This window comes from Bipolaris sorokiniana (genome assembly GCF_000338995.1).
Source record: "Bipolaris sorokiniana ND90Pr unplaced genomic scaffold COCSAscaffold_6, whole genome shotgun sequence".
Classification (NCBI taxonomy): domain Eukaryota; kingdom Fungi; phylum Ascomycota; class Dothideomycetes; order Pleosporales; family Pleosporaceae; genus Bipolaris; species Bipolaris sorokiniana.
In genome coordinates, this window is record NW_006911900.1 from 60,915 (window position 1) to 86,722 (window position 25,808).

General features: G+C 52.7%; 11 protein-coding genes across 11 annotated transcripts; 5 read left to right on the top strand and 6 right to left on the bottom strand.

Annotated features, from left to right (window-relative positions):
* Positions 1–544: 544 nt before the first annotated feature.
* COCSADRAFT_355746 (uncharacterized protein) lies at positions 545–1,361 on the bottom strand (the record flags this gene model as incomplete). Its single annotated transcript, XM_007701049.1, has 1 exon — positions 545–1,361. The coding sequence occupies one exon, from the start codon at positions 1,359–1,361 to the stop codon at positions 870–872; it is 492 nt and encodes a 163-aa protein (XP_007699239.1). The 3' UTR covers positions 545–869.
* A 1,424-nt stretch (positions 1,362–2,785) lies between these two features.
* On the top strand, positions 2,786–3,782 carry COCSADRAFT_312732 (uncharacterized protein). Its single transcript, XM_007701050.1, has 3 exons — positions 2,786–3,027; positions 3,080–3,310; positions 3,359–3,782. Exons 1-3 carry the CDS (start codon positions 2,905–2,907, stop codon positions 3,683–3,685), a joined length of 681 nt encoding a protein of 226 aa, XP_007699240.1. The 5' UTR covers positions 2,786–2,904; the 3' UTR covers positions 3,686–3,782.
* Positions 3,783–6,886: 3,104 nt separating this feature from the next.
* On the bottom strand, positions 6,887–8,103 carry COCSADRAFT_36001 (uncharacterized protein). Its single transcript, XM_007700885.1, has one exon. The coding sequence runs from the start codon at positions 7,865–7,867 to the stop codon at positions 7,157–7,159; it is 711 nt and encodes a 236-aa protein (XP_007699075.1). The 5' UTR covers positions 7,868–8,103; the 3' UTR covers positions 6,887–7,156.
* Positions 8,104–13,307: 5,204 nt separating this feature from the next.
* COCSADRAFT_61048 (uncharacterized protein) lies at positions 13,308–13,565 on the top strand (the record flags this gene model as incomplete). Its single annotated transcript, XM_007701022.1, has 1 exon — positions 13,308–13,565. A coding segment is annotated over one exon (258 nt), but the record flags the coding sequence as incomplete, so codon positions are not given.
* Positions 13,566–15,769: 2,204 nt separating this feature from the next.
* On the bottom strand, positions 15,770–16,657 carry COCSADRAFT_88082 (uncharacterized protein; the record flags this gene model as incomplete). The annotated part of the gene is given in 2 exon segments (XM_007701051.1): positions 15,770–16,533; positions 16,549–16,657. The coding sequence occupies 2 exon segments, from the start codon at positions 16,655–16,657 to the stop codon at positions 15,770–15,772; spliced, it is 873 nt and encodes a 290-aa protein (XP_007699241.1).
* Positions 16,658–16,730: 73 nt separating this feature from the next.
* COCSADRAFT_88834 (uncharacterized protein) lies at positions 16,731–17,546 on the top strand (the record flags this gene model as incomplete). Its single annotated transcript, XM_007701052.1, has 1 exon — positions 16,731–17,546. The coding sequence occupies one exon, from the start codon at positions 16,731–16,733 to the stop codon at positions 17,544–17,546; it is 816 nt and encodes a 271-aa protein (XP_007699242.1).
* A 135-nt stretch (positions 17,547–17,681) lies between these two features.
* Positions 17,682–18,232, bottom strand: COCSADRAFT_312773 (uncharacterized protein). The gene has a single exon (XM_007701053.1). The coding sequence runs from the start codon at positions 18,124–18,126 to the stop codon at positions 17,818–17,820; it is 309 nt and encodes a 102-aa protein (XP_007699243.1). The 5' UTR covers positions 18,127–18,232; the 3' UTR covers positions 17,682–17,817.
* Positions 18,233–18,569: 337 nt separating this feature from the next.
* On the top strand, positions 18,570–22,018 carry COCSADRAFT_355752 (uncharacterized protein; the record flags this gene model as incomplete). The annotated part of the gene is made up of 8 exons (XM_007701054.1): positions 18,570–18,587; positions 18,657–18,690; positions 18,800–18,844; positions 18,895–19,008; positions 19,065–19,195; positions 19,245–19,290; positions 19,346–20,513; positions 20,565–22,018. 8 exons carry the CDS (start codon positions 18,570–18,572, stop codon positions 21,589–21,591), a joined length of 2,583 nt encoding a protein of 860 aa, XP_007699244.1. The 3' UTR covers positions 21,592–22,018.
* A 123-nt stretch (positions 22,019–22,141) lies between these two features.
* On the bottom strand, positions 22,142–23,794 carry COCSADRAFT_88000 (uncharacterized protein; the record flags this gene model as incomplete). Its single annotated transcript, XM_007701055.1, has 4 exons — positions 22,142–22,814; positions 22,868–23,240; positions 23,369–23,654; positions 23,729–23,794. The coding sequence occupies 4 exons, from the start codon at positions 23,792–23,794 to the stop codon at positions 22,142–22,144; spliced, it is 1,398 nt and encodes a 465-aa protein (XP_007699245.1).
* Positions 23,795–24,061: 267 nt separating this feature from the next.
* COCSADRAFT_25637 (uncharacterized protein) lies at positions 24,062–24,859 on the top strand (the record flags this gene model as incomplete). Its single annotated transcript, XM_007700849.1, has 2 exons — positions 24,062–24,373; positions 24,440–24,859. 2 exons carry the CDS (start codon positions 24,062–24,064, stop codon positions 24,857–24,859), a joined length of 732 nt encoding a protein of 243 aa, XP_007699039.1.
* Positions 24,860–25,147: 288 nt separating this feature from the next.
* COCSADRAFT_87627 (uncharacterized protein) lies at positions 25,148–25,726 on the bottom strand (the record flags this gene model as incomplete). The annotated part of the gene is made up of 2 exons (XM_007701056.1): positions 25,148–25,292; positions 25,374–25,726. The coding sequence occupies 2 exons, from the start codon at positions 25,724–25,726 to the stop codon at positions 25,148–25,150; spliced, it is 498 nt and encodes a 165-aa protein (XP_007699246.1).
* Positions 25,727–25,808: the final 82 nt, after the last annotated feature.

Sequence of the window (25,808 nt, forward strand, 5' to 3'; positions counted from 1 at the left end):
CCAATTCTCACGACGAGTTCCCCGCGTGTCAAGATGCCATGGGAAAGCTTGGCATACACATGGTGTGGGCTTGTGTCTGTGTCGTACGATGGATCTGGGTCATGGAGTATCGGAAGCAAGCAACCAGTGTCAGTCAGTAAAAGCAGCAATGTCCAAGTGCTTTTGTAGGGCTGTGTTAGCGTCCGCCGGATTGACCTGGCACTGGACCCTGAGATGCGCCGGCCCCACGACGCTATGACGATTGGGGACTGTGCTAAGATATTTATAAGGCGGGACGGATAGGCTGGGGGTGAAATGAAGAAAATAAATGCAGTCCGACTCGTGGTCGTTAGGCGTTCTTACCAGACAAGTGTCAGGTGCTGGGAATCCTTCAGTGCTTGTTATTGAGACGGCTGTGTTGATAAATGCAGAAGACTTGCATTAACAATTCACGGGCTGGGACTAGTGGTGTCGATAGTTTCCGGAGCGGGTGCACGACAATGCGGGAGAACAGAATCAAACCCCACGAGTCGCTAAAATGTGGTGGTACATAGGGTGTTTTTGGGAGTTTGCTGCTGTTGCTGACTGTTTAGCCGGCTGGGTAGGCTTGGTGCTTTACGGTGCAGCAGGAGGGTTGTGTCAGCAGCGGGGCAAGCCATGTCGAGTGGTTTTCTTGCAGGACCGATTGTGTACGCAGGGTTGGAGATATCTTGTCGGGGCTTGCTTGCAGGTAGCACGGGCCACAAAATCAGTGGATGGGAGAAATGCAAATCAGATAAGATAGCCATATTGTCTCGCTGCTGTAGGCATATGTGTACACTGTAGACCTACTGCAGCGGCCGATGATCTTTACAGTATGCGGCTAGCTGGCAATGCATATGCATGTCTGGTCAAGGGGATTGGAAGCGGATGGGCTTTCCAGGCGAGGGGAATGGCTGGGGCCAGAGTCCAGACGGCTCGATGGAGGGTTGTACGTCACCGGAGCGGTCTTGTTTGCCCAAAGCAAAATTACTCTTTTCAGCCAGCAGTCTAGCGTAGTCGCAGCAGAAGGCAGCAGAAGGCCGCAGGTAGGGCTGTGGCCTACTCGACGGCCACGTAGATTGGTGCAAATATGTGTGCAAGTCGTACGCCACGGCACACATGAGAGCGACCTTTGTGAGGGAGTAGTATCGATTGTATACAAGTATGTATATATAAGTGTAGCGGCCAGCACCGATCAACGGGGACAACGTGTTGCTTTTGGGGAGCAGAATGAGGGAGGGAGAATGAGTCGATAGCGCGGCGGAGGGTGGCGTGGGAGGGTACAATAGTCGCACTGGGGGAGTAGGCAGGCAGCGGTCGCTTACAGCAATGTTACATGGAAGAGGTTGCTGATAAGTCATGGCTATGGCGCTTACGTGGACTGGTAGAGTCGAGGGCAACACGTGCTAGTGCCAGTCACGTCTGCCCGCCAATCCCCAGCCTCGACACCCCATCTCTGACCGATCGAGTGTGCCAGATGCTACCAGCCATCAACTTTGCGCGATAATGCGTGCTTTTCACCAAGACACTGTCGGCCGACTGTCTGCAGTATATCCTCTGGACATAGTGGCAGCAAGACACAACAGCCTGCCTTGGTCTGGTCGCAAGCAGCAGCACTCACTCGCCAATACTAGTGTAGTCGCAGCATATGCTCGTCCATCCCCAGGATGCAGGGCTGTTATCGCAGAGTCACCGCTTGAAGCGGCTTGAGGCCGGCTATTCTGTGCACCACACAGGCGCCCTTTCGGCACCGTGTGCTCGCCGGAGTCGTCTTCAAGCGAGGCCGAAGGGCGGTGACAGAATTGGAGGGCGGCTGCATCTGTGGCTGTCTGTGGCTAGCGTGAACGACACGTGACCCCGACCGAACTTCGGCCTACACTACACTACACTACGCATAGGCCTGCCCTCCCCTCACCCACAAGCAACACATGCAGACGAGCTGAAGGCCACCCCGGGCTCCGTACGTCATTGCAGCGATAGCGACACCTGGCCCTCCTGTCGTTGGCTAGTGTACCATCAAACCATACTCGACGGTCCCGGACACCATCCACGGGTCTGCATGCGAACCGCCCAGTCACCAAACCACCCCATCCCACTTGTGTGGGTGGGTGTACTACCTGCCTACTACTATCTACCAACTACTCCCTACATACACACTGCCCGTCGCCACCGTTGTCTCGCCCCCCCTTAACCTTACCACGCATGGTCAGCGCCTGTCTTCTCGAAAAGACACGCCCAGGCACCTTTTGGATGCTGTCAAAGGCGGGCACAAATGACGGGCGTGCGTGCTGCACATGTGCGGGTTAGCTCAGCAGGCCTGTCAATCTTTTATCAAACACTCAAACCAGCATAGCGCACGCCTCCATGCACGCCCCTGGCCCGCGGCAATCGGTGGTCCAACCTGGCGAGCCATTCTTCGACGAGAATAACAACATCTTGGGATGCCCGCTGCACGCCTGGCCTGTGCCCCGGACGTGTGGGCCGAAAGTATCGCGACAGTCCCACGCAAAGGCAAGCGTCAGGCTCGCCTTATGCACGTATTTTCGCTCAGCGCCACTTGCCTAGGCTCCGCTGTGGCCGTTGGAAGCGGACATGGTGGCATGGGTCATGGCTATGGGCTTCCCAAATCCCTGTCCAAGCCCTCGGCCACCATCTCTACCGACTAGTACATCGACGCACTCGATGCCCGTCGTGCGCTTCCTGTATAAGATCTCAGCTTGCCCACCGTTGTGTAAGCCTTCTTCACCACATAAGCAACTTGCCTAGACAGACATCGCCATCGCACGCCGTACCTACTCACGCTCTTAGCCTTGCCATACGTACTACCAGACCTACTAATCACCACCACCACCACCGCCACCACTCTTCTCGTCATTGCTTATAGCGCACCCAACTACTACCGCAATGGATTCCCATTCCTTTGACTACTGGATGGCCCAGGGCAACTATGTTGTTCCCCCGCACCAGAACACCGTATTCGACATGCCCCCAGAGCTGTCCAAAGTCCCCAGCCTCAGCGGATCGCCTGTAAGTAGTTGATCACGCTAGTGCCGTCTTCTTCGAAACTCATATTCAAAAGGTTTCTTCCACATATGACCAGTTTCCCGCCCAAATACAGCATGCATACTATCCTCAGATTGTCGACGAGCCCATGCAGTTTGGATCGTATCCCATGCCAATGACTCCGTCTGATTTTGGATCCGACCACGACAGCCCATACTGCAGTCCCCGACCATTGCAACATGTCGAGCCAACCTTTGGAGCCGTACACACACCCGCCCCAGCTGAGCGAACACACACAACCTCTGGTGTAAGTCTGACTCTAAAAATACTTAGCATCTGATCTAACCAGCACTAGCGCCGACGAGCTCAAAATCGTGCTGCCCAGCGCGCTTTCCGTGAGCGAAAAGAAAAGCATGCACGGGACCTTGAAACCCAACTTTCCATTCTCAACGAAAAGTACACCAAGCTCGAAGTTTCACACTCTGAGCTGAACGCTGCGTACGAGAAGCTCCGGAAAACCATTGAGCTGCTCACACAGGACAACGATGCCGAGGGCGAAGATGAGGACGGCACTTCCATACGTCGACGCAGCACAAACTCAGATACTCTACGAAAACTACTTGAAATACTGCACGGCGAGTTCAAGAGTACGACACCGGTGAAGACTGAAGCTGTTTCCTGATCAGCCAGACATGTCTTTTTCTTCCACCATCGCTTGTTGCACGACTTCAATTCTTGTATACCCCTTCTTCTCGCCACGCTTACACGACGATTGTTCTTTTGCAGCGCTTTTGCTTTGGGGTCTGGGGTTTGGGCAGGTTACATCCAATGACTATGGCGCTTGTTCGCTCGCTCACAACGAACAAAAACCACTGTCTAGAATAGGCAAATGTTTGTTTTGTCGGAAAGCGTAAATATCTTTTTAGACCGCGGGCAAGTCCTTGACGCAGCTACGGCCGAAATAGTTATTTTTTGTTTGATAGGAAACCATAATGCCATAGAATTAACTTTTTCCACACTACCTACATACTACATATCTCGCGTTAGCCCAACTAGGACTACTGCCACTACTACTACTACTACTGTACCTCTTGCGTGCTACCTGCCCTTTCTCACGGACCCGTGACCCTTGCACCCAGGGTAGCCCTAAAAATCCCAAATAACCGCATTCCGCTCGTCGTCGACTCCACCGCGCACCGGCCGCCGGCGCCCCCATATCTGCGTTTCTGCGCTAGAGCAAGCCACGGACTCGTATCCCGATATAGCAGGCCGAATAGTCAGCAAAGCCGGTAGGTATCCAAGTCAGTTTTTAAGTTGGCCAAGCTCTAACCAGCCTCGTCAGCCTCTTGTCTCTTTTTTTCTCTTTCTTTTCTTTTTCTTTCACATCCGTCACTACGGACATTTCCGCCAATGAAAAGGCTGGCTTGGGAACGAGTGAAGTTGGGCGCTAGGCTGGCTTGGTCGCGCCTACATACTTACTTACTACTTACTATACACATGGCATTTCCCGGTTTCCTCCTCCTCCTCCTTCTTCTTCTTCTTCTTCTTCTTCTTCTTATTCTACCCGCCCTGACTGGGCCCCCAGTACCTAACTACGTACTAGCTCCCGTGCTAAAAGGGGAAGCATGAAGAAAAATAAGGCCTCACATGTACATGTATCTTATTTTGTATCTCGCTTCTTCTACTTCTTTTGGCGACTTTTGAGATCCGAGACATGAATGTGAATCGGGGAATGGCACAGTACATCGCTTCAAGCTTACTTTGTTCTTTCGCCTTTTCTTGCTTCAAAGGGATGAGTGCAGGAGCCTGAATTCGGGGGAGGGGAATGGCGGAATACTACTGCTAGTGTACTATTTTTTTCTTACCTAACTTTCTTTCGCCTGTTTTGTCTGACCCCACATACTTGGGACAGTGTACACTTGGTGGAGTACATTACAAAAACTGGTCAAGCGAGGTGGGGCGGGGGGGGGCACGTAGGTGATTGCGGTCCGGGAGCTGGAGTTATTTTGGTATCCCGTGGGTGGGGTTTTGGCTTTGGGCTGGACTTTGGGCTGCAGGCAAGCGAATGGGTATTGCCGTATGTGGGTAATGGTCATTTTTTCTCTCTCTTCCTCTTGGAAAAAAAGAGAAGGATATCAGTCATATATCGGGGAATGAAAAACCTCTGTATAATTTTGAAGCAAGGGTAGTACGGACGAAATGCAGGCCGGACAAGACGTCGAGGCTGGGGGGGAGTAAAAGTTGGTAGGTTGTTGCTGCACGTGCGGGACAGGTACCCGAACCCGACTTTCCCATGTACAGTAGCACAGCTCACGTGTTGCCGCCTCTTTCACCGCGGAGCTAAAAACACACATGTCTTGCACTCAACAAGAACAACCACCACGACAAATAATTTTAGACTTGCAGGCCGCTTTCTCGACTCCCCCACTGCTGCAGCATCATCACACACACATACACAAATAGACACGACAAATGTCCGATGTCCCCCCAAAAAATCCTCTTCTGGGGGCCAAAACAATTTACTTACTACACACATATACACACACTAGCCACGCACAGGTGGGGCTAGTACTTCAGTGGGGGTATGTTTAGCGAGGCGGGAAAAGAAGAGAGGTGCCCCTCATCCCGCGTACACTTGCCATTCTCTACACACAATCCAAACCATGCGCGTCTCTCCGTCTTCCCTCATTACTCAAACAAAGCTGTACCCGCAATCAAACCAAGTTGCCATGTGCGTGACAAAAAAAACCCCCCCCCCAAAGTCAAATCGGCACTACCTCCCCCATCCAGCCTAGCCTTCCAACCGCTCTTTTCTTTCCCGCCTTTTCCCCTGTAGTCTACGTAACTAATCCATCGTCTTTCTTTATTTTATTTTCCAAAGGTTTCTTGGGTCAAGTTACGTAGATGGTAAAGTAAGTATGTACTAAAATAAGGAACGTCACGTCACGTCGGGGAACCCCGTCGTCTAACTCCAAGTCTTGTGTCTTGAGCCGCCACAGTAACGCAGGGTTTTTTTTGTGGTATGATAGTGGCGCAAGAATTACAAGTACTCTACTACGACGGGTACATGTCACGTTTCGAGTGGCGTTGGTCGATGGTAAATGCGCGAGGAACCTGGGACCGAAGGAAGGTGTAGTTGCGGGACGGGATGAAGGCTAGGCGGGATGTGTACCGTGGTACGGTATATAACCTAGGAAATGCTACATGGCTTTGTAACGGTTGCGGCTCTGTTTTTTTTTGATGGTCTTGGTTTTGGAGTTTTGGAAGTGGTCTGAGGAGGGAGGTTGGTATACGAAGAGAAAAGTGGTATGATAGTCGTACGTTGTTTCTTGCCACAAGTGATACGAGTGGTTGAGATTTTCGATTTGGGAAGGTATGGGTGAACGATGTGGGATGGGGAATAGTACTTTGCTAGAGGTACGGGGTGGGCGAGAGTTGGATTGGTTTGGTAACACGAGTAGCGAGTTTAGTTGTGAGATGAAACAAGCGATATAGTAGTAGCACAATGTTGCTTGTGGTTGCAGATACGAGTGGTTACAAGTTATGGTATCATGGAATATCAATGAGTGATCCGAAATGAGACAGTAGTTTAGCGAAGGAATGTCATAGCGAAGAGCCGGTCGCACACTTGCAGCGAAGATGAAGTTGAAGTTTAATTTTCCCAAGCATGTACTTGTCTTGTATCTGGTCGATCTGGCGTTATCGAAAAAACAAACAAAATGTATATGTATGAATAGGTAAAACATCATTGAACGGTGTCTCGACTTTGCAAACAGCAAATACCTAGTGTACTTATAGCTGATTGATCAAATATAATCCCTAAGCTCGTTGAATAAAAAAGCAAAGAGGGTTCATAGAAAGAAAATATGTACCAAAGGTCTCCCGCAAAAGTATGTCCGCAAGTGGCACTCATCCGTCTCGCATTATCCATCATTCATGTATGATTTTTGAATTGAGTTTTATTCTAAAAGGACTTCGCTTCTGAAAGTGAAAAAAACACGCTGCAAGCGAAATCATTACGTATTCATTCATACCAATGCCGTCCTGGTACGTTCAACCATATTCGTAAACCCATGTTACCCTCACAAAGCCGAAAAACGCCAACCCATATTCATGCCTTATATCTCATACCCTATCATACCCCATCATCATATCAACACTCCACCGTCGCAGCAAAAGCCCCGGTCCCCTGCCCCTCGGGTGCCCCGATAAAATCGCCCTCGCCCAACAACCGATCGAACATCAAGCAAGCCGTAGCCAGATAGCCCCCCTCAGTCCCATAATAACCCGACGGCACAACCACGTTCTCGGCCCAAAACGCGGTCTTGCACTCGACGTGGTCGCCGTACCCGTAGCATTGTTGCAGGCACTGCTGCGCCATTTGTGTCTTGTTGGAGGAGAAGGAGGGGTAGTAGGCGCTGTAGAGGGAGGCGTCGGCGGTGCCAGGGGCGGGGAGGAATGACTGGTTGTTGTTGTTGTTGCTAGTGGTGGGCGGAGCGAGGGACGTGACGGTGCAGGTGGAAGGGATGGGTACGATTGCCGGGCCGCCTGCTCGCGGGGCGAGGTTGGATGTTGGCAGGGCGGAGGCGAGGGAGCAGAGTGTTGCCGTCGTTGCTACTGTGAAGATGGTGCGCATGGTGAGTGTTGTGATGACGAATTCGCGGAATGACGCGGCAGGGTTGTGACGATAGGAAAGCAGCGGGTGGGTTTTTTTTATCGATTTCCTGAGGTGGGGAGGGTTATAACTCGTACTCGACGCAGGTCTATATGCATATTTATTGACTGTGGCTGTGATGTCAATGAAGATCTGACCAAACCAGCTTCGCCGCTTGTAGGGTTCAGCCGCAACGTCGTGTGCGTGCATGCCAGCATTTAGCCTGGCAGAGATCGGCAATCGAAATCCTCCTATGATGTGACTGCGTCTTGCAACGGCTGTCAGCTGTGTTCGTACTTGTGCTCAAAGAGGGTGATGCAATAGTCTGCTTGATTTGATCGGCAGTGGTGGTCGAGTCCCGAATGATGTCAAGCGCATTCGCGACGTTACAGTACGCTTGCACTTGTCTAGGATATGCAATAACTCGCTTGGGTATCCTAGACAGGGAGACGTTTTATTCTATTTGGGGCGTATAATGTCTCAGTCCGCACCATAATATCTGCTGTATTGTTTTGAGCGATGGTGTCGTGAGTGAGGGGTTAGAATAATTGTTGAGGAATAATGTGGTAGTACTAGAGCTGAGATGCGGAGCGGATTTTGCATTTGTTAATCAGGGTATGATATCCCATCCGATGGAAATGCGCGGCATTGCTCTATCTTGACTTCCGTTATGATTTTTGAGCCGGTAAAAAAAAAGATATGATATGCCTTACCGTTGCCAATGTGACTCTGCATAGAATTTTCAACTTTGGTAGTCATAACGCGTTATAACACGGGCGGCGCAAAGAAAATTGATTCTTAGGCGAAGTGATGTGATGAAGTTGCTATATGATATTTGTGGGATAGGAATCAATATTGTCAGAGAAGACATAAAGGGCGAGTAAGGGTGAGGAGTACAAAAAAAGAAGATCTGAGAATACGCATGGTGTATGATTCTAAGAGTGGGTAGATGCGTATATATCACAATGACAAAGCCGACGATATTCTTGCATTGGTAAAAGTGACACAGTGATGCGACCAAAGCACATCATACTGAGCTTTATTAACTTGAGCTCGTTCACTGTTCGGTGCTTGAAGTGAACATTGCGGAGTGAGCTTTTTACTATCCTTTTATCAGCTGGCTCATCTGACAAATTCAAGATGATATTATAAAGGTATATTGTTAAACAGGGAAAATGTTGGTTCAATGAGCGATGAATTGTAACCATGACCTATGATCGAGAGTCATTAAACTTCCATTGGGCAATGTAAGTATGATAGTGACATATTTTTTTCTCCAAAAAAAGAGACGTAAATTATACACAAAATAATTCAACAAGATTTCGACGTGCGTGGAGCAAAGACAACCTGGATAAATAACTTGATATTTCTCATTTCCCATTCAAGAGAAATTCATTTTTCAACATGTCTACTATTAGTTGTATTTGCATACCTGTTTTATCAGTTCAATTTTTGGGAGGCGCATATCACGTGACTGAGATTTGACACATACATGACTTCCATTATCAAGATATTGATTTCTATTTCAACTTATTATGCAGATAATGTATGAAAAGTTGGCAAGAACTACAACAGGGAATACAGCGACCTCACAAATGATCTGGGAATGACCATGTCGATTGTTCTCCTTGTTCAAATCTCACATACTGCCAAGCAAGACCACGTGTTCGAGAACATAGCGACTTCTTTCCAGACTTCTTCTACGGACCAGGAGCACGACAGTGTATACTAATATTAGTCTACTAGGCATGAATTCGGCTTTTAGAGTTGTTTCTGTAGTCTATATCGAGTACATGCTAAGCGTGTCACATTAAACAGGCCTTGGGATGAATTCGAGACTGGTGGTGTTTACGTTGAAGCAAGGGGATCGCCCACGTAATGGTACGCAAGTAGACAGATGCAGAAAAAAGCAAGGGATTTTCTGATGCGGAAGCGGACAGGCTGGCTTTAATGACATGTCATACGGTAGGAGTGTTGGCAAGAGAGCCTGACGCGATTACCTCTGTTTTTTCTTCTAGGGCTGGGGGGAGTGAATAAGCGGTAGAAAGCTAATATGTGGGCGAGGCAGCGTCGGCAGTAAGCGCATCGCTGGCAGGCTGAAACTCGTGTTGCGGGATGCTGGACAAGGCCGAGGAGATGACGGGGTGTCATTGAGAAGTAAATGAACAGGTGGGTTGGGCCGAATGCTACACTGTAAATGGCCGTACGGTATACGAGGCTGACATTGGGGGCTTTGGGGGGGAAAGGTTGGGACAATGGAGTAAAAGTAGTATTCAGAGGGTATAGTCTTGTATTCATGCGGGCGACTGCGCCACAGGAATGGTGGTGACAGCGACACGGAACGCGTTTCGAAGGGCTCGGGCGATGGACAAACAATGACAGGCAGCGAAGGGGCTCAGTCTGGAGGTGGGTCTGACAGGAAACAAAGTATGATGCGCATTGGACTAGACGAGAGGAGTATGGACGAGTATTGTCAATAGCATGTGCATGTGGGAAAAAGGGCCGGGGCTACTGTGGAGTAAAAGGAGATGACGAATGGAAGAGCATAAAGATGCATGACTATTATGGGTGATGAAGAAGGAGCAGCATAGTGTGTGTGTGACCATGAGTAGGGAAGCGAAGTGGGCATGGCAGGACTGAATCGAAACGTTTATGCGGATATGGATAGCGGAGTCATGTCGATCTGGTTGTTGGACTAAGTAGAGAGTTCAATAGTTGGATAGCGTTGGAGGTGTAGCTAGCGATTGTGGTCGCGACGCTATCAAAGGAGAAGATTGTGCAGTGGGAACCGAAAGCAACAGGCAGGTGACTGAATTGGGAAGTGCCATGAGGACTAATTAGGCTGAGTGAGAGGATCGGCAGGCGCTGTGAGGACCGCGAGCCCTGTGTGTTTGTGCGGCGCGGTACAATGGTAGGGTGGTGACGGTGGTGGTGCCTGCCTTTTGTATCCGGGGGGAAGGATTGAGTCTGAGCCCGATTAGTGTGCTATGTAAGTATGTACACGGTGTGTATGTAGTCTTGAGCACGGCAGTTGTGGCGGGAGCGGAAGTGGTACGTGATGCTGCAGCGGCATTGGAATTGACAACGGCGTGCAACAAGTTGCTTTTTGTCGCCGATGACGGCAAACGGCTGTGCCTGCAGAGTGCGCAATAGCAGCAGCAACAGCAACAACAACAGTAGCAGCAGCAGTATCAGCCGGCATTGGCAGCCGACGCGGGTTGATAGCCAGGCTCTGGGGGGCACAGACAGGGGCTGATCCATGTCCCGCACGACACAGCAGGCCACGCACAAGCGGGCAAGGCACCAAGCTGGGAGCGGCGAGCAGAAGCCAAAACCGCCCACCTGCCTAGGGCGAACCTTGGGCCTTGTCAGTGGTAGGAATAGTCGACTGGAAAAAACCATGTGCTCCAGTTACCAAAGACTGCTAATGCAGGCGTGGGCACTATCTGGCTGCACAGGCGGGGGACGACTGAAAAGATACCAAGGAACGGCAGCGGGAGAGGAGGGCGTTATTGAAGGGGCTGCGTGGCACCCTGACCCTGCGTCTAATTCCATGTAGGTCAGTACATAGGTTGGAGCAATGTCGGTGCAACCCGTTGGGAGGACCTGAGTGCTATTCTGCATACTACTAGACCCGTATGAATGTATACACAGCTAGAACAAGCCATGTCAGCAGCGGGCGGAAGCAGGAGGTTGGGCGTAATTATGGTCCTTGTCAAGCCAACCGTCATGGCCCAGGAAATGCTCGCATCTGGATGACGGGGCGCCGGGGGAGAAACATGTGAGTGGAGGGAGAGGGCAGAGATCAGCGTCATTCGCCGCCAGCAGCGGGCCCCGTGTTTTGCCGAAATGAAGGGCTCGATGATGCTGGCCCGTGATTGGCTGGCTTGCCGAGTATTTCCTGGCCCCTGCCCTGCACCTGGAGACGCTGCCCTCCATGACAGAGGCGGGAGAGAGAGAAACGATCAGCGAGCGTGTCTAGACTTGCAGCCTTTGTGTCGCATCATCGCCATGGCCTCTGCGCCCGCCAGCACCAACGCCGTCGCCGTCGCCGCCGCTTCTGCCCATCTTGCCAGCCTGGGCTTGGGCTTTGGGGGGGACCAGGACAGAACCGGGGTTGCTCTTCCCTTGCCTAGTGCTGTTTGACCACACAACCGACAACCGTCTGCACGACCAGGGCTCTACCGGCCAGATGCAAATTAATCCGCATCCACAAGCACAACAGTGGCCGCCGACTGCAATTTGCACGCAGCATGCTATAGGCGGGCGCGACGTGTGCGTGTGGCCACAGCCGCTGCACCTGGCTGCCCTCTCCTCCTCCTCTCTCCCTCGCCCGTAACTCTACACCTACACTACTGCCCTCATCATTTTGCGTCTGTCAAGCCTTCACCACCGTTCGACGAGCGCAATCGACGACGCGACTACGCCCCGTCGAGCAAAGCGGCGTTATATTTGGCCACTATCGAATATCGAATGCACACACCCGCCCTGCCAAACCCTGCCAAACCCTGCCTTTTCCCGTCCTGGAAGCTCCCAAGCCACCGCTAGTCACGAGCTGCTGGAGCCCTTGGTTCTCCTGCAGGGTGCACACGTTAGCCACGCTTGTCCCTTCCCTGCCAGCCGTCGTTTTGGCCTCGACACCTGGGCGACATCTGCTGCTGACGCCGGCATTGCCCTTCCTTCTCCCTCTTCACCGTCCCCGTCGCCCGCGCTGCCTCCCCAAGCCGACTCTTCCTCACCCTCAGCCGACAATTCCCACCGGGCTCTCTCCTCCACCGACACTGCGCGCACCACCAAGCCACCCGTTGCTTCAACCCCCCTCCCGTGGCGCCCCTTCGACAAGCCCGCAGCCTTACGCTCTCTCTCCCCTTCTCTCCCTTGCTCACCACCCACCGATTCTCCGAATCACAAACGCTCCTTTGAATCCCACCTCTGCTCCCGCATTCGCACCGCCGTAATCAGCCCCTTGCTTCTTGCCAACCGTCGCTCTCGTTCCTTTTTGCCAGCACAAGCTCCGGACTCCAACGCGCGCTTCAGCCCCGCTGGACCCATTCAAGACGCGCAAGCCTCCCCGTTAGCCAGGAACAAAGCAACTCCACCTTGTCGCAACTTCATCGCCACTCTGCCCACTCTGCGCCCACTGTCATTGTTCTCGAACGCACCCTGATCGACGACTGCGACGCTTTGCTCCACACTCGGTTGCCGGTTGACAACTACCTGTCTACCAAACTCTGGTTTGACGCTGGTCCATACCGTGCATCCGACCCTGCGTGACGACTGCCTTCTGGAACCTGTCACTGTCAAACATGACGGCATAGATTTCGCGACAGCCTCCAGATTCATTGCGACGACGCCATCACTACACTTGCTGGTGCTTTTGCGTTAATTCTAGCTGCATTGACAGTCTAGTGAGTGACGCTGCCCTTGTCGCGTCCCCCTCAGGCACCATGCTGACGGACAATAGGTCCATTCTTTACCCACATTGACAATCGTCAAGTCCACTCGTTTTACCATAACCCTGACAGTCCGTTCTCCCAATCACTCCAATTGCACGCGTCGTGACCTGACAATCCTTAGGCTCTAAAGGCTTTCGCCTTTAACCATCCGCTAGACACCTAATCATCCATAGCACGGGGACATAATCGTAAATATGCCACGATCTTCAACTATCTGGGCGGCCGCCCTCTTCATGGCTAGCATGTCTGGTTCCGGCCCACTGCTCACCACTGCCGAGGCCATGCCCGCACCAGGACCTGGACAAGCACAGGATCGCCCTCGATACTACTTTCCACGCCACGTGAAGCGAGACGACGTCAACGCGACCGCACCACCATCACCATCGTCATCTCCCTCCTCGGAACAAAGCACCTCTGGCCAGCTCTCGTCGCGTCAGCTTGATTTCCCCTCTTTTATTGAGACTCTGTTCCGTGGCTCATCTGACAAGTCGACAACGTCGACTTCGTCGGATCCGGTCGTTAACACAAACGATGTTGATGTTACTCCCAATGCCCCGTTGGAGGTTCTTCCAACGCTGCCCCAAGTAAACTCTACTGCACCTTTGTCTCCATCTGGTGCCCCTGAGTCTACGACCGACAGCCCGGCTCCCTCAGTGCAGGTGCCCACCTCGACACCCAATCTTTCTCCATCGCCGTCGCCGTCGCCGTCGCCGTCGCCGCAGCCCAGTCCGTCACCGTCACCGGAGCCTCAACCCACGCCTGAGCCCCAGCCTACTCCATCGCCGTCGCCGTCGCCATCCCCCGTACCTAAGCCTGAACCCACTCCAGAGCTGAAGCCGGAGCCTAGCTCGTCCCCAGAGCCTGAACCCCAGCCTGCTTCATCGCCGTCACCGTCGCCGTCACCTGCGCCTGAGCCTGAGTTTACTCCCTCGCCGTCACTTGAGCCTCAGCCAAGTTCGTCGCCGTCACCTGAGCCCCAGCCCACTCCGTCGCCATCGCCATCGCCAAAGCCGGAACCTCAACCTACTCCTGAGCCATCGCTGGAGCCTCAGCCCAGTCCCTCGCCGAAACCGGAGCCTCAGCCTATTCCATCGCAGCCATCCCCAGCTGGCTCGACAGGCGGTCTTCCCTCGGTGATTGTTCAGCCTACTTCATCTCCCGAGCCTGAGCCTCAGCCCAGCCCGTCTCCAGAGTCTGAACCCCAGCCAACTCCTTCGCCTGAGCCATCGCCGGAGCGTCAGTCCACTCCTCAGCCTACTCCATCGCCATCCCCGGAGCCTCAGCCTCGTCCCTCGCCGAAGCCGGAGCCTCAGCCTACTCCATCGCAGCCATCCCCAGCTGGCTCGACAGGCGGTCTTCCCTCGGTGATTGTTCAGCCTACTTCATCTCCCGAGCCTGAGCCTCAGCCCAGCCCGTCTCCAGAGTCTGAACCCCAGCCAACTCCTTCGCCTGAACCAAAGCCCGAGCCAAAGCCCACTCCTGAGCCATCACCGGAGCCTGAACCCCAGCCTACGCCCCTTCTTCCAATCCTTGGTTCTACCGGCCTGCTTCCCGACATCATTGTGCTGCCTACGCCTTCCAGCCCGAGCCCATCATCTACTCCGGATGACCAACCGTCAGATGTTGTGAAGCCAACTTCCGATGCGCCCGTCTTAAGCCCCACTGCTACGACTGGTGGATTGCCTGATGTCATTGTTTTGCCCACTCCCAACACTCCATCGGATGCTTCTCAATCAACTGGACAGCGCATTGGTTCTACTGGAGGCATCCCCGAGACAGTAGTGACTCCCACTGCATCTTCTGCCCCTTCTGCGCAGCCGTCCTCCGTTCAGTCGTCCAGCTTCCTTGGACCTTTCATTGTTCCAGGATCGACTCCATCCGCTTCTGAGAATATTCTTGAGCCTTCATCTTCACCTAGCTCCAACGTTGGTTCTACTGGCGGGCTTCCCGACATTATTGTGCTTCCTACCAGCACACCACTGATTGTCCTTCCCTCGCCTAGCTCTGGTGCTGGCTCAACTGGCGGGCTTCCTGACATCATTGTCCTACCTACAAGTAGCCCTGCTAGTGTTCTTCCCACACCTAGCCTTGATACTGGCTCGACTGGAGGAATCCCCGACATCATTGTGCTTCCTACCAGCACACCACTGATTGTCCTTCCCTCGCCTAGCTCTGGTGCTGGCTCAACTGGCGGGCTTCCTGACATCATTGTCCTACCTACAAGTAGCCCTGCCAGTGTTCTTCCCACACCTAGCCTTGATACTGGCTCGACTGGAGGAATCCCCGACATCATTGTGCTTCCTACGAGCAGCCCCGCCAGTGCTCTTCCCACCCCTAGCCCAGAAGTTGGCTCTACTGGCGGGCTTCCTGACATCATCGTCCTCCCTACTAGCACTCCCTTGATCGTTCTGCCCACGCCCAGCCCCGATAGTAGCTCGACTGGAGGAATTCCTGACAATATTGTTCTGCCCACTAGCACCCCATTGGTTGTCCTTCCTACGCCCAGCCCAGACACTGGCTCGACTGGAGGAATCCCTGACATTATCGTTCTTCCCACTAGCGCTTCTAGCGTGGAATCAGCTCTGCCATCTTCGGGCATCTTCATCGGAATCACTACTGCTCTCGGCACTCAAGGGTCTGCTTCCCCAACCCCATCTCAGCCCCTGGGTTCGGGACCCATTCCCACCTCAGAGGCTGCTGCCACTAGCTCTGTGCAACCAGAGCAGTTTGTGAGCTCGTCCATTCTACCTGATGTGTCAGGCATCCTGCCTTCTGGTACAGGCCTTGCTTCTACTGCCCCCACTCCGGTGCCTACTTCCGGCGAGGCCAGCCTGCGTCCGACAATCATTTCTTCGCTGGTTTCGTCTGTTGGTACTGGTATCCCCACTAGTGAGCCTATTGTCGTTCCCACCGTCTCGGCCTCAAGCTTCGCGTCGGAGATCCTGCCATCTTCTGGAGTGTTTCCCTCCTCAGGTACTCTGCCAACTGGATCTGTGCCAGTCCCAGCTTCCACACCTGTCTCGTCTGGTGTACCTACTTCCGAGGTTCTCTCCTCGACTGGCCTTACGCCCACTGTCTCTGCTCCAGCTAGCGTCACACCTCCGGCCTCGGGTATCAGTCCATCCGGCACAGGAGCTGTTGGCACATCTGCGTCCCCCACTGTCACACCTCCTGTGAGCAGCCAGTCTTTGAGTGTGCCAGCATCTGAAGAGGTATCATCCGGACTGCCGACAGGCTCAGCAAGCAGTGCTGTGCCCACACTGATTCCGCAAACCTCTACCAACGTCACCGAGAGTGAGCTCCCTACGCCAACTGCTGGCACAGGTTCCGTATCCTCAGCACCAGTGGTCTCGACACCAGCGGTCTCGACACCAGTACCCGCGTCGGAGACTCCTTTGCCGACTCCTTCGCCTACCCGTACTCAATCTGCCTCACTCATCATTCCCGTCAGGCCATCTTCCATCAGCAGCGCCGCGCCAATCGTGTCCCTTACAGCGACTGCAACTGATAGCGCGACTACCTTGGTTGTAGGTACTAGCATCATCGTTGAGGCCTCCTCCATGCCCACTCCATCTGCTAGCCCTACTGCTAGCACCATCCCGTCAAGCTTGCCAAGGATGATTGCGCCCCCCGGAGGTGTCCCCCCAGTCATTCAACAGAACACCTTCATGGGCCAAGTGTGCTTCAAGTGGCCGCTCAACTATCCCTTTGTTTCTGCCAATGATGGTGGTCAGCAAATCTTCCACTACCTCCCTATTGCCATTGCCGACGCTTTGAACATCTCTATTTCCGATGTCAAGAACTACGGCTTGAAGCCCCTCAACACAATGGAGTACTCTGGATTCATCACCACCGTGGCCATGTTCACCATTCCCGAGGATCTCCAGACTAAGCTGGCACTTCAACTTCGCAACCCTGCTTCTGCTTTGTGGAACAATGAGGACTCTACTGTCAACGATTTGACCAACTTGATCAACACCGCGTGCCCACTTGCCGCTGGTAACCTTCCAGCCGATGGTCCCGCTGGGGGTTCTTCTGGCGAAGGTGGTGATGCTTCATCTCCTAATGGTGGATCTGGTGGTGGCGGCGCAATGGGAGGAGACATTGGTGCCAGCCGCAAGGTCAATTCAACCAGTGCCATTGTTGCTAGCAGCGCCATTGTTGGAGCCATCGCCTACGGCGCGGCCATGTTCTTCGTTGCCCGCCGATACAGGAACAAGCGCATGGCCCACCAGCGGTCTAGCTCTGTGCCTAGCACGGGTCGCAACACCTTTGGCTCCATTCCTGGCGGTGCGGCTGCCTGGATGCACGGTGCCCGCAACGGTCGCATGACGCCTGGCAGCCGAGGCAGCAGCGCCAGCCAAGGACGCAGCATCAGGACACAGCAAATCTCAGCGCCCGTCATGGCTGAAAACTCTCTCGGCTGGAACTAAGGCGTTTTTGCCGCTCTTCTCACGTCACGCCTTAGCGGAGTGATTGTACCATATACCGGACGTTTGTCACTTTGCAAGCCACCGCCAACGTCTGACGCCCTTTGATGTATTTACATTACGGCTGTCCACTTTATCAAGATGTCCACATTCATCTATTGCACCGACCTCATTCAGGCCAGCATTTGCATTGCATCTAGCTGCTCGAATTTCCTCTTATCTTGTCGTCACTACCGTTCGGACACTCTCGTTAACACTGTCATAAAGCTAAAGATTATACTCCAACATAGTTTTCTATTTTTTTTCCCTTTCGTTGTATTTCTCTTCTAAGATACCAGTCTATGCTTTCGAAAAAGCTAGACCGTTTTTTTCCTCTGTTCGATTTGTGGATGGGTGCGGTGGTAACTGTATGCCGGTGTCGAAACTTGGTATAGAGTCCACTGGATCTATCATGCATCGCGCATGTATGGATAATGAGGGGCATTTGTGGGGAGGTTACAGTTCCAAGTAAATAGTCTTTGGTGAGAATCGAGAAAAGTCTACAAACTACAGAGGCGTACCAGATAGTGATGAACAAGCGCATGAGCCAGCGGGGTAATAAGATGGTGTATGATTAGTCGATTTAATACCAAAGCCTGTAATTCACTTTAGACGGCTGTGCCTTGCTTCTTCTGGATATCGAGATGACCTCAATCATGCTGTGTAACGTGCAAAGGCGGTCGTGTCGCGCATTTCGTCTGCTTTCTATGGTCTGCAGAAACTGCCACGTTGGGAAATAGTGACCTGAACCCTGTCGCGGTCTTGGCGCAGCTCCGCCGACATCGAACACATTGCGGACTCGCAGTAAGTTACGACGCAACCCGCTGACGCTTATTCCTCACTCCTTTACCCGTCTTCACCCCAAACAACCTCCAGCACTAGCGCCTCGATCTCCTTCTGCCCTCGGCCTGCGCTTGTACGGACTGGCTATAAAAGCCACGTTCCCATAACCCACCCCTCCACAACGAACATAGCTGAGCTACAAAGATGCGGTTAGACGTAAAGGTACGTCGCATAACGCAATTGGAATGCTTTCATGGTGAAATACCATTGTTGACTTGGGCATCGTTATAGAGGCAGCTTTTTGCGCGCTCAGAGCGTGTCAAGGGTAAGCAGACTTGAAATGCGCATGAGCTCTTGGATTAAACTGACACGCTACAGGCATCGGTAGGAATTGTACTCTCTCAACAAACGACCGTCACTAAATACCGCCAAAGACTTTCACCCAACGGAGCCATGGATCCTCACCACCTTGTACAGCGGTATGCATAATCTTGGACCTACAATCATGGATCAGCGCTGACGGAAACAGGTCATGTTCACATCTGGTCGTACATTACGCAGTCGATTGTCAAGACATTCGAGCTCACCGACGTGCCCGTCCGCGCCGGTCGCTTCATCGCTAGAAAGAACTGGATAGTGGCAGGTAGGATACGGTCATCTCATGTACACAAGAAGAGGAATTGACAAGCGCCAATTCAGGTTCTGATGACTTTCAATTGCGCGTATACAACTACAACACCTCAGAAAAGGTTACATCTTTTGAGGCCCACCCCGACTACATTCGCGCCATCGCCGTTCATCCAACACAGCCTTTCGTCCTGACCGCCAGTGTGGGTAATACCCTAAGGAAACACATAGAGGAGGCTAATGTAGGCACAGGATGATATGACAATAAAGCTCTGGGATTGGGACAAGTCATGGAAGTGTATGTGCAAAACTCGTCTTTGAGTGAAAAGAGAGCAGGTGCTGACACATGCTAGGCGTGCAAGAGTTTGCTGGCCACCAGCACTACGTTATGGGCATTGCCATTAACCCCAAGGACCCCAACACATTTGCTTCTGCCTGTCTTGACAGGACAGTCAAAATATGGTCCCTCGGTAGCTCAACACCCAATTTCACACTCGAGGCGCACGAGACCAAAGGCGTCAACTTCATCGATTACTACCCTCAGTCAGACAAGCCATATCTACTCACTACCTCGGACGATCGGACGGTCAAGGTCTGGGATTACACCACAAAGGCATTGATTGCAACCCTCGAGGGCCACACTTCCAACGTTAGTTTCGCGGTCTACCACCCGGAGCTTCCCGTCATAGTTTCCGGCTCAGAAGACGGCACGATCAAGATCTGGCATTCCTCAACCTACCGGTTAGAGCAGTCATTGAACTACGGTCTTGAACGCGCGTGGTGTGTGTCATACCAAAAAGGCAAGAACGGCATTGCACTCGGTTTCGACGATGGCGCTGTCGTCATTACTATGGGTCGTGAGGAGCCGGCAGTCAGCATGGACGGGAGCGGAAAGCTGCTTTGGGCCAAGAACAATGACATTCTCACATCCGTCATCAAGGGCAGTGACCAGCTTAAGGACGGTGAACGGCTCACGCTTCCTAGCAAGGATCTCGGCTCGACCGAGCTCTATCCACAGGCTCTGCTCCACTCGCCAAACGGCCGTTTTGTGGCAGTCTGTGGCGATGGCGAGTACATTATTTACACTGCACTCGCTCTCCGTAATCAGGCGTTTGGTTCTGCCATGGACTTTTGCTGGGCGTCGAAAGAGCACGACAAAGACTATGCCATCCGGGAATCGTCCACCAGCGTCAAGATCTTCCGCAACTTCAAGGAGCGAAGTGTTCTAAACGTTGGCTTCTCTGCCGATGGTCTGAGTGGTGGTGTTCTCCTTGGTGTAAAAGGCCAGGGCGGCATTGGTCTGTTCGACTGGGATTCTGGAGCTCTGGTCCGAAGGATCGAAGTTGAGCCCAACAACGTGTTCTGGTCTGAGAGTGGTGAGCTCGTGACTTTGGCGACCGAAGACACTTTCTACGTCTTGCGCTATTCAAGAGAGAACTATCTCGAGGCAGTGCAGAACGGCGAGGTGGACGAGGATGGTGCCGAGTCTGCTTTCGAAGTTGTATGCGACATCAACGAGAGGTAAGTCGACTTTCACAGTAGATGAATTGCAACGGCTAACAAAAATCAAAGCGTTCGCACTGGTACGTGGGTAGGAGACTGCTTCATCTACACAAACAGCACAAACCGCCTTAACTACCTTGTGGGCGACCAAACATACACCATCTCGCACTTTGATTCACCACACTATGTCCTCGGATACCTACCTCGTGACTCGAGGATCTACGTCGCGGACAAGGATGTCAATGTCGTCTCTTTTGCCTTGTCTCTGGCGGTCGTTGAGTACCAGACACTCATTCTCCGTGGTGATCTCGAGGCTGCCGAGGAGACTTTGCCGTCGGTACCGAAGGACCAGAACAACAAGATTGCGCGTTTCTTGGAAGGCCAGGGATACAAGGAAATGGCTCTTAAGGTTGCCACTGACCCTGAACACCGCTTTGACCTTGCCTTGTCCCTAGGCGATCTTCAGCAAGCCGTTTCGATTGCTCGGGAACAAGACACGGAGCATAAGTGGAAGACGGTGGGCGACGCTGCGCTTAGCAACTGGGATGTGCAGCTGGCACAAGAATGCTTTGTCAAGGCCAAAGATCTTGGTTCGCTCCTGCTTCTGTACAGCGCTACTAGCGACACAACTGGCCTAAGAGAACTGGCCGCTCTCGCGGAGACTGCGACGGCAAACAACGTGGCGTTTTCTGCGTTGTGGCAGATTGGCGATGTACAGGCCTGCATTGATCTTCTTGTCAAGACAAGCCGCTTTGCCGAGGCTGTGCTCTTTTCACAAACGTACAAGCCCAGCGCAACTGCAGAGCTGGTGAAGCAGTGGAAGGCGTCATTGGAAAAGGAGCAAAAGAGCAAGGTAGCCAGGCTTCTTGGTACGCCGCCTCATGGTGATGGTGAGGGTGATGCTGAGATGTTCCCTGAATGGGATGAGTATCTGAGGCTAGAGAAGGAGGGTGGTACTGTGGAGGACCTGCTTGTACAAGAAGAGGAAGAAGAGGCTGAGGATGCGGACGAGGAGATTGCGGCTGGTGCAGAAGAGGACGAGGAGGACGAGGAGGATGACGAAGAGGAAGACGAAGAGGATGAGGATGAGAAGTAGAGTCATGGTTTATGATGAATGATGTCGTGTGCCTGTTTGGCGCGTTGCTGCTTGAGAATATAATCTAGAGTAGTCTTATGGAAGAGAGAGAGTGTGTGTACGTCCTATTTTCAAGACCTTGACAAAATGGACATGAAAGGTTTTTTTTCAGTTTTTTGTTTATTCAAAATCAAGGGACGAGAAAAAAAACTCGCCATTCCATTCTATTTCTAATGATACATGTTCCCATTGACATATATATATATATATGGGTACGTATGCGTGTAAGAGTGTGTCTGTTATTTATGCGGCGTGGGTACATAAACCCATCCATCCATCGTCTTCATCTTTCATGACCATGATTTGAGTGAGTAATTCGTTTTCAAGATATCACAAAGGGACCAACCAACCTCCATTGCATAACAACAATGATATGTAAAAAAAAAACTTGAGAGAGAAAAAGAAAAAAAAGAGAGAAAAAAGGAGAGGAGAAGAGAAGAGAAGAGAAGAGGGAGAAATATACAATGTTCATACTAATGCGAATATCTCAGTCTCTTTCTCTTTCTCTCTCTCACCTCGAAACCACGGGGTCTCTCTCACGCCTATTCTCCGCGGGCGGCGTGGTCCTGGGCCGATACTTGTCATCGCGGAACACGGCCTCGCTACCGCGCTCGCTTTCCTCTTCGGTGGTGGTGACTTCAGTCGTAGCATCGTCCTCTTCATCCTCCTCCTCTGACTCCTCCTCGGTAGTATGGACTCTACTCCTAACATTGGTATTCATCTCCTCGCGCGTCTGATCGAGGGTATCGAGATCACGGAGGCCCTTTCCACGACCGAAAAAGTCTTCGGTGCGGAGACCGCGGACGTCTGCGGCTTTGACGGCCTTGCTGCTGCGCAGGGTGCCGTCGGCCTTCTTGCGGCGGATGTACTCGCGAACGGGGCCCATGGCGGCGTCGCGACAGGCTTCTTTGATGTCGGAGCCGGACATGCCGGCGGAGATGCGGACGAGGTAGTCGAGGTCGAAGTTTGCGGTGTCGATTTTGGTACCGCGGAGAATGAGGGAGAAGATATTGTGGCGTTGGGCGGCGGAGGGGAGGGCGACGGGGAATTTCTTGGGCATGCGGCGGAGAATGGCTTCATCGATGTCTTGGATGCGGTTTGTGGCGCCGAGGATGCAGATGCGTTGGGGGTCCGAGGTGCCTGAGGAGGTCGAGGATGCGAGACCGTCCCAGTGGGTCATGAATCTGATATTGTGAGTTTAATCCACTTGCTTTCTGAGTGTGAGAGAGAAACATACTCTGCTTTAACCATACCGCTTGCTTCGTGTTCGCCGCTTCTTCGCTGTCCAAGAACCGCATCAATCTCATCGATAAACACGATGCTGGGCTGTAGCTTTCGCGCAAGACTAAAGACGGCATTTACAAGCTTGTTGCTGTCACCATACCACTTCTCTGTCAGAGTCGAAATGTGCAGGTTAATGAAGCAAGCGCCGGATTCGTGTGCGAGGGCTTTGGCCAGCATCGTCTTTCCGCAGCCGGGAGGACCGTAGAGCAAGACACCTGAAGGTGCGCTGAGGAGCGAGGAACTGTGGGCGTAGAGGTGGGGCATGGTGAGGGGATAGATGACAGATTCCTTGAGTTCTTCAATGATGGAGTCGAGACCTCCGATGTCTGTCTATTGTCAGTCCCGTTGCCGTTTTCAAAACACCGCTGTTGAAAGCATGCACATGCATGCGCCAGTCATCTCCAAGCTGTAGTACAGAGCTGAGCACCCTTCCAATGGGCTTGTCACGACTTACCCTCAAAGCTGACGGGAATCTCCTCGGGCGCAACGACTTCCATGGCAATTGTTTGTTCGTACGTGTTGAGATTGAGGTCTTGTATCCGTGGCCGTCGATGCCGCGAGTCCGTCTCGTCGTCATCTTCACTATCATACTCGCTATAGCTTTTTCGCCGTTTACTTGTGAGAATAGCATCGAGTTTGCGAGTTGCGGCCGTGGCCTTTGCGCGGGCTTCTTCTTTTTGTTGGGCTTCGGGATCGAGGCGCGTGAGCAGGTTGCGGATGACAAAGTAGGCTATTAATGGCTGTCTTGAACATCAGCTCAACTCTCAATATCGAAAAAAAAGTCGGGCAAGCAAACGGGGGGGTAGACACGTACTGCAGCAGCTGCCATGAGGATATCCGGGAGATAGCCTGTGAGGCTACTCTTCTTGTTGGAACTCATCTTGTCTGGCGCTCAATGTCGCCCGATGCAACACAAGCAGTACAAGTCGCGCAGAATGAGACTGTGGAAAAGAGTGAATAGCGAGTGTGAGTAGGGTATACTGGTGGTTTGGATAACCCAAAAGTTAGTTGCTATCCAGGGACCGACTTACGGGCCGCCACCAAGCTGCAGCCTCGGCCTTGGCTGCATTCCCACCTCCGCCGTCACACGAGCCTCCGACTCCGCATTGCTGAGCGATCGCATTGACCCCTCACCACCACACCCACAATGGCTGCAGTATACAAACCGGCCGAAGCAATCGCTTTACTGCGACCTACTTTCCTCCTCCCACGCATCCAGCCCGCTTCAAGTCGCCAGGCGCAACTCGGGCGCAAAGCCTTCTTCTCCTCCACCCCAAATGCACAAGCAACACACACATCGACGAGCAATCCGTCGCCGCAGCCCCAAAGAAAATCCATCTCGCTGACCGGCGACACGGGCCAAGTGCGCTGGTCCGACCTCTCACCAGGCGAAAAAATAGTCCGCACAACCCAGCAAAGCGTCAACCTAGTCGTCGTTCTCGTCGGCCTCTTAGCAACAGTACGACTTTCACCTTTCGCATCCTTTCCCTAGACACACACACACACGGCTAACGTGCAACTATAGGGCGGCGTAGGCTACTTCCTCTTCTCCGATGTCCTAAGCCCCACCTCCAAAACCGCCTACTTCAACCGCGCAACAAGCCTCATTCGCACCGACGCCCGCTGCCAAAAACTGCTGGGTCCTGGCGCGGAAATCGCGGCGTACGGCGAACCGTCGTGGTCGCGGTGGGCGCGCAATCGCCATATTAGTAGTACACAGGAGACGGACAAGTGGGGCACAGAGCACTTGCGCTTCAAGTTTTATGTGGAGGGGCCGAAGGGGCAGGGTGTGGTGCATGTGCATTTGATCAAGAGGCCGAGTCAGGATGAGTTTGAGTATGAGACGTTGGCGGTGGATATAAAGGGACATCAGAGGATTGATTTGATGGCGGACAAGAAGAGGGATAGGGTTGCGCCGAAGATATTTGGGGCGAGGTGGTGGTGAAATGGTGTGTCAGTCAGACGAGCGAGGGTTTCTTGCACGGCACGTCATGTTGTTTTGAAAGGAAAAAGATTGAGTACGATTGGATTTGCTGAATTTCTAGGTAATGACGCTTTTCTGGCCTACATCTCTCTCTCTATTAGGGATTACTGAGCCTTTGGTATATCGGCTCTTTCGGCTATCAACCACTCTGTGCCTGTTTCATGGCCAAAATCCATACCCCCCATGAACATACACATCTCTAGTTTGTGTAAACTTCTAGACAGCTCTCCTATAGTGCACAAAATGAGACTAGGGGCATGTAGGAGTGCTGCAGATCCTGCGCACATTCTGAGGCGTAAGGGTTAGAGGTCCGCCAATGCATACGCGCTCGTTGCCCTCGGTATGGCAGGTGAGTGGATCAATTCTGACAGGAGTGCCAGAGAGCCAGGTGCTTCTGTCACGGTTATTAGCTTAGTTCAGACAACAAGAGATGACGTAATGGTCATGTCCAACACAATGTAAGTACTAAACTTACCCGTTGCAAGACCAAGTGTGCGTAATCTGGTAGTAGGCCTGCTCCTGGGGTGCACGGAGATCAAAGAGCAGACGACGATTGGGCACCTGGCACTCGTTGCTGTTGGGAACAGAGGTATCAGAGGCGCTGCATTGGGCGCCATTCTGGACCGAATCGTCGACGGTGGCACCAGGGGCAAAGGCCGACTGGAAGGTGAAATGGACGCTGCCCGACGTGGGCGAGGTAACGAGCGAGTATTCGGAAATAGTGTAAGACGTGGGCATACAAGCCTCGTCAGCCCGCATGTTGAGGGCGGTAGGCGAAGCCATGGCGACAGAAGCAAAGAAGGCAAGGAGCATGTTATTAGACTTCATGGTGTCTCGTCTTCGGGAAGGTGGTTCGAATGAGCTTTGGTGTGGTAGGGAGTCTACTATTAGGATTGCTAGTGAATTGAGT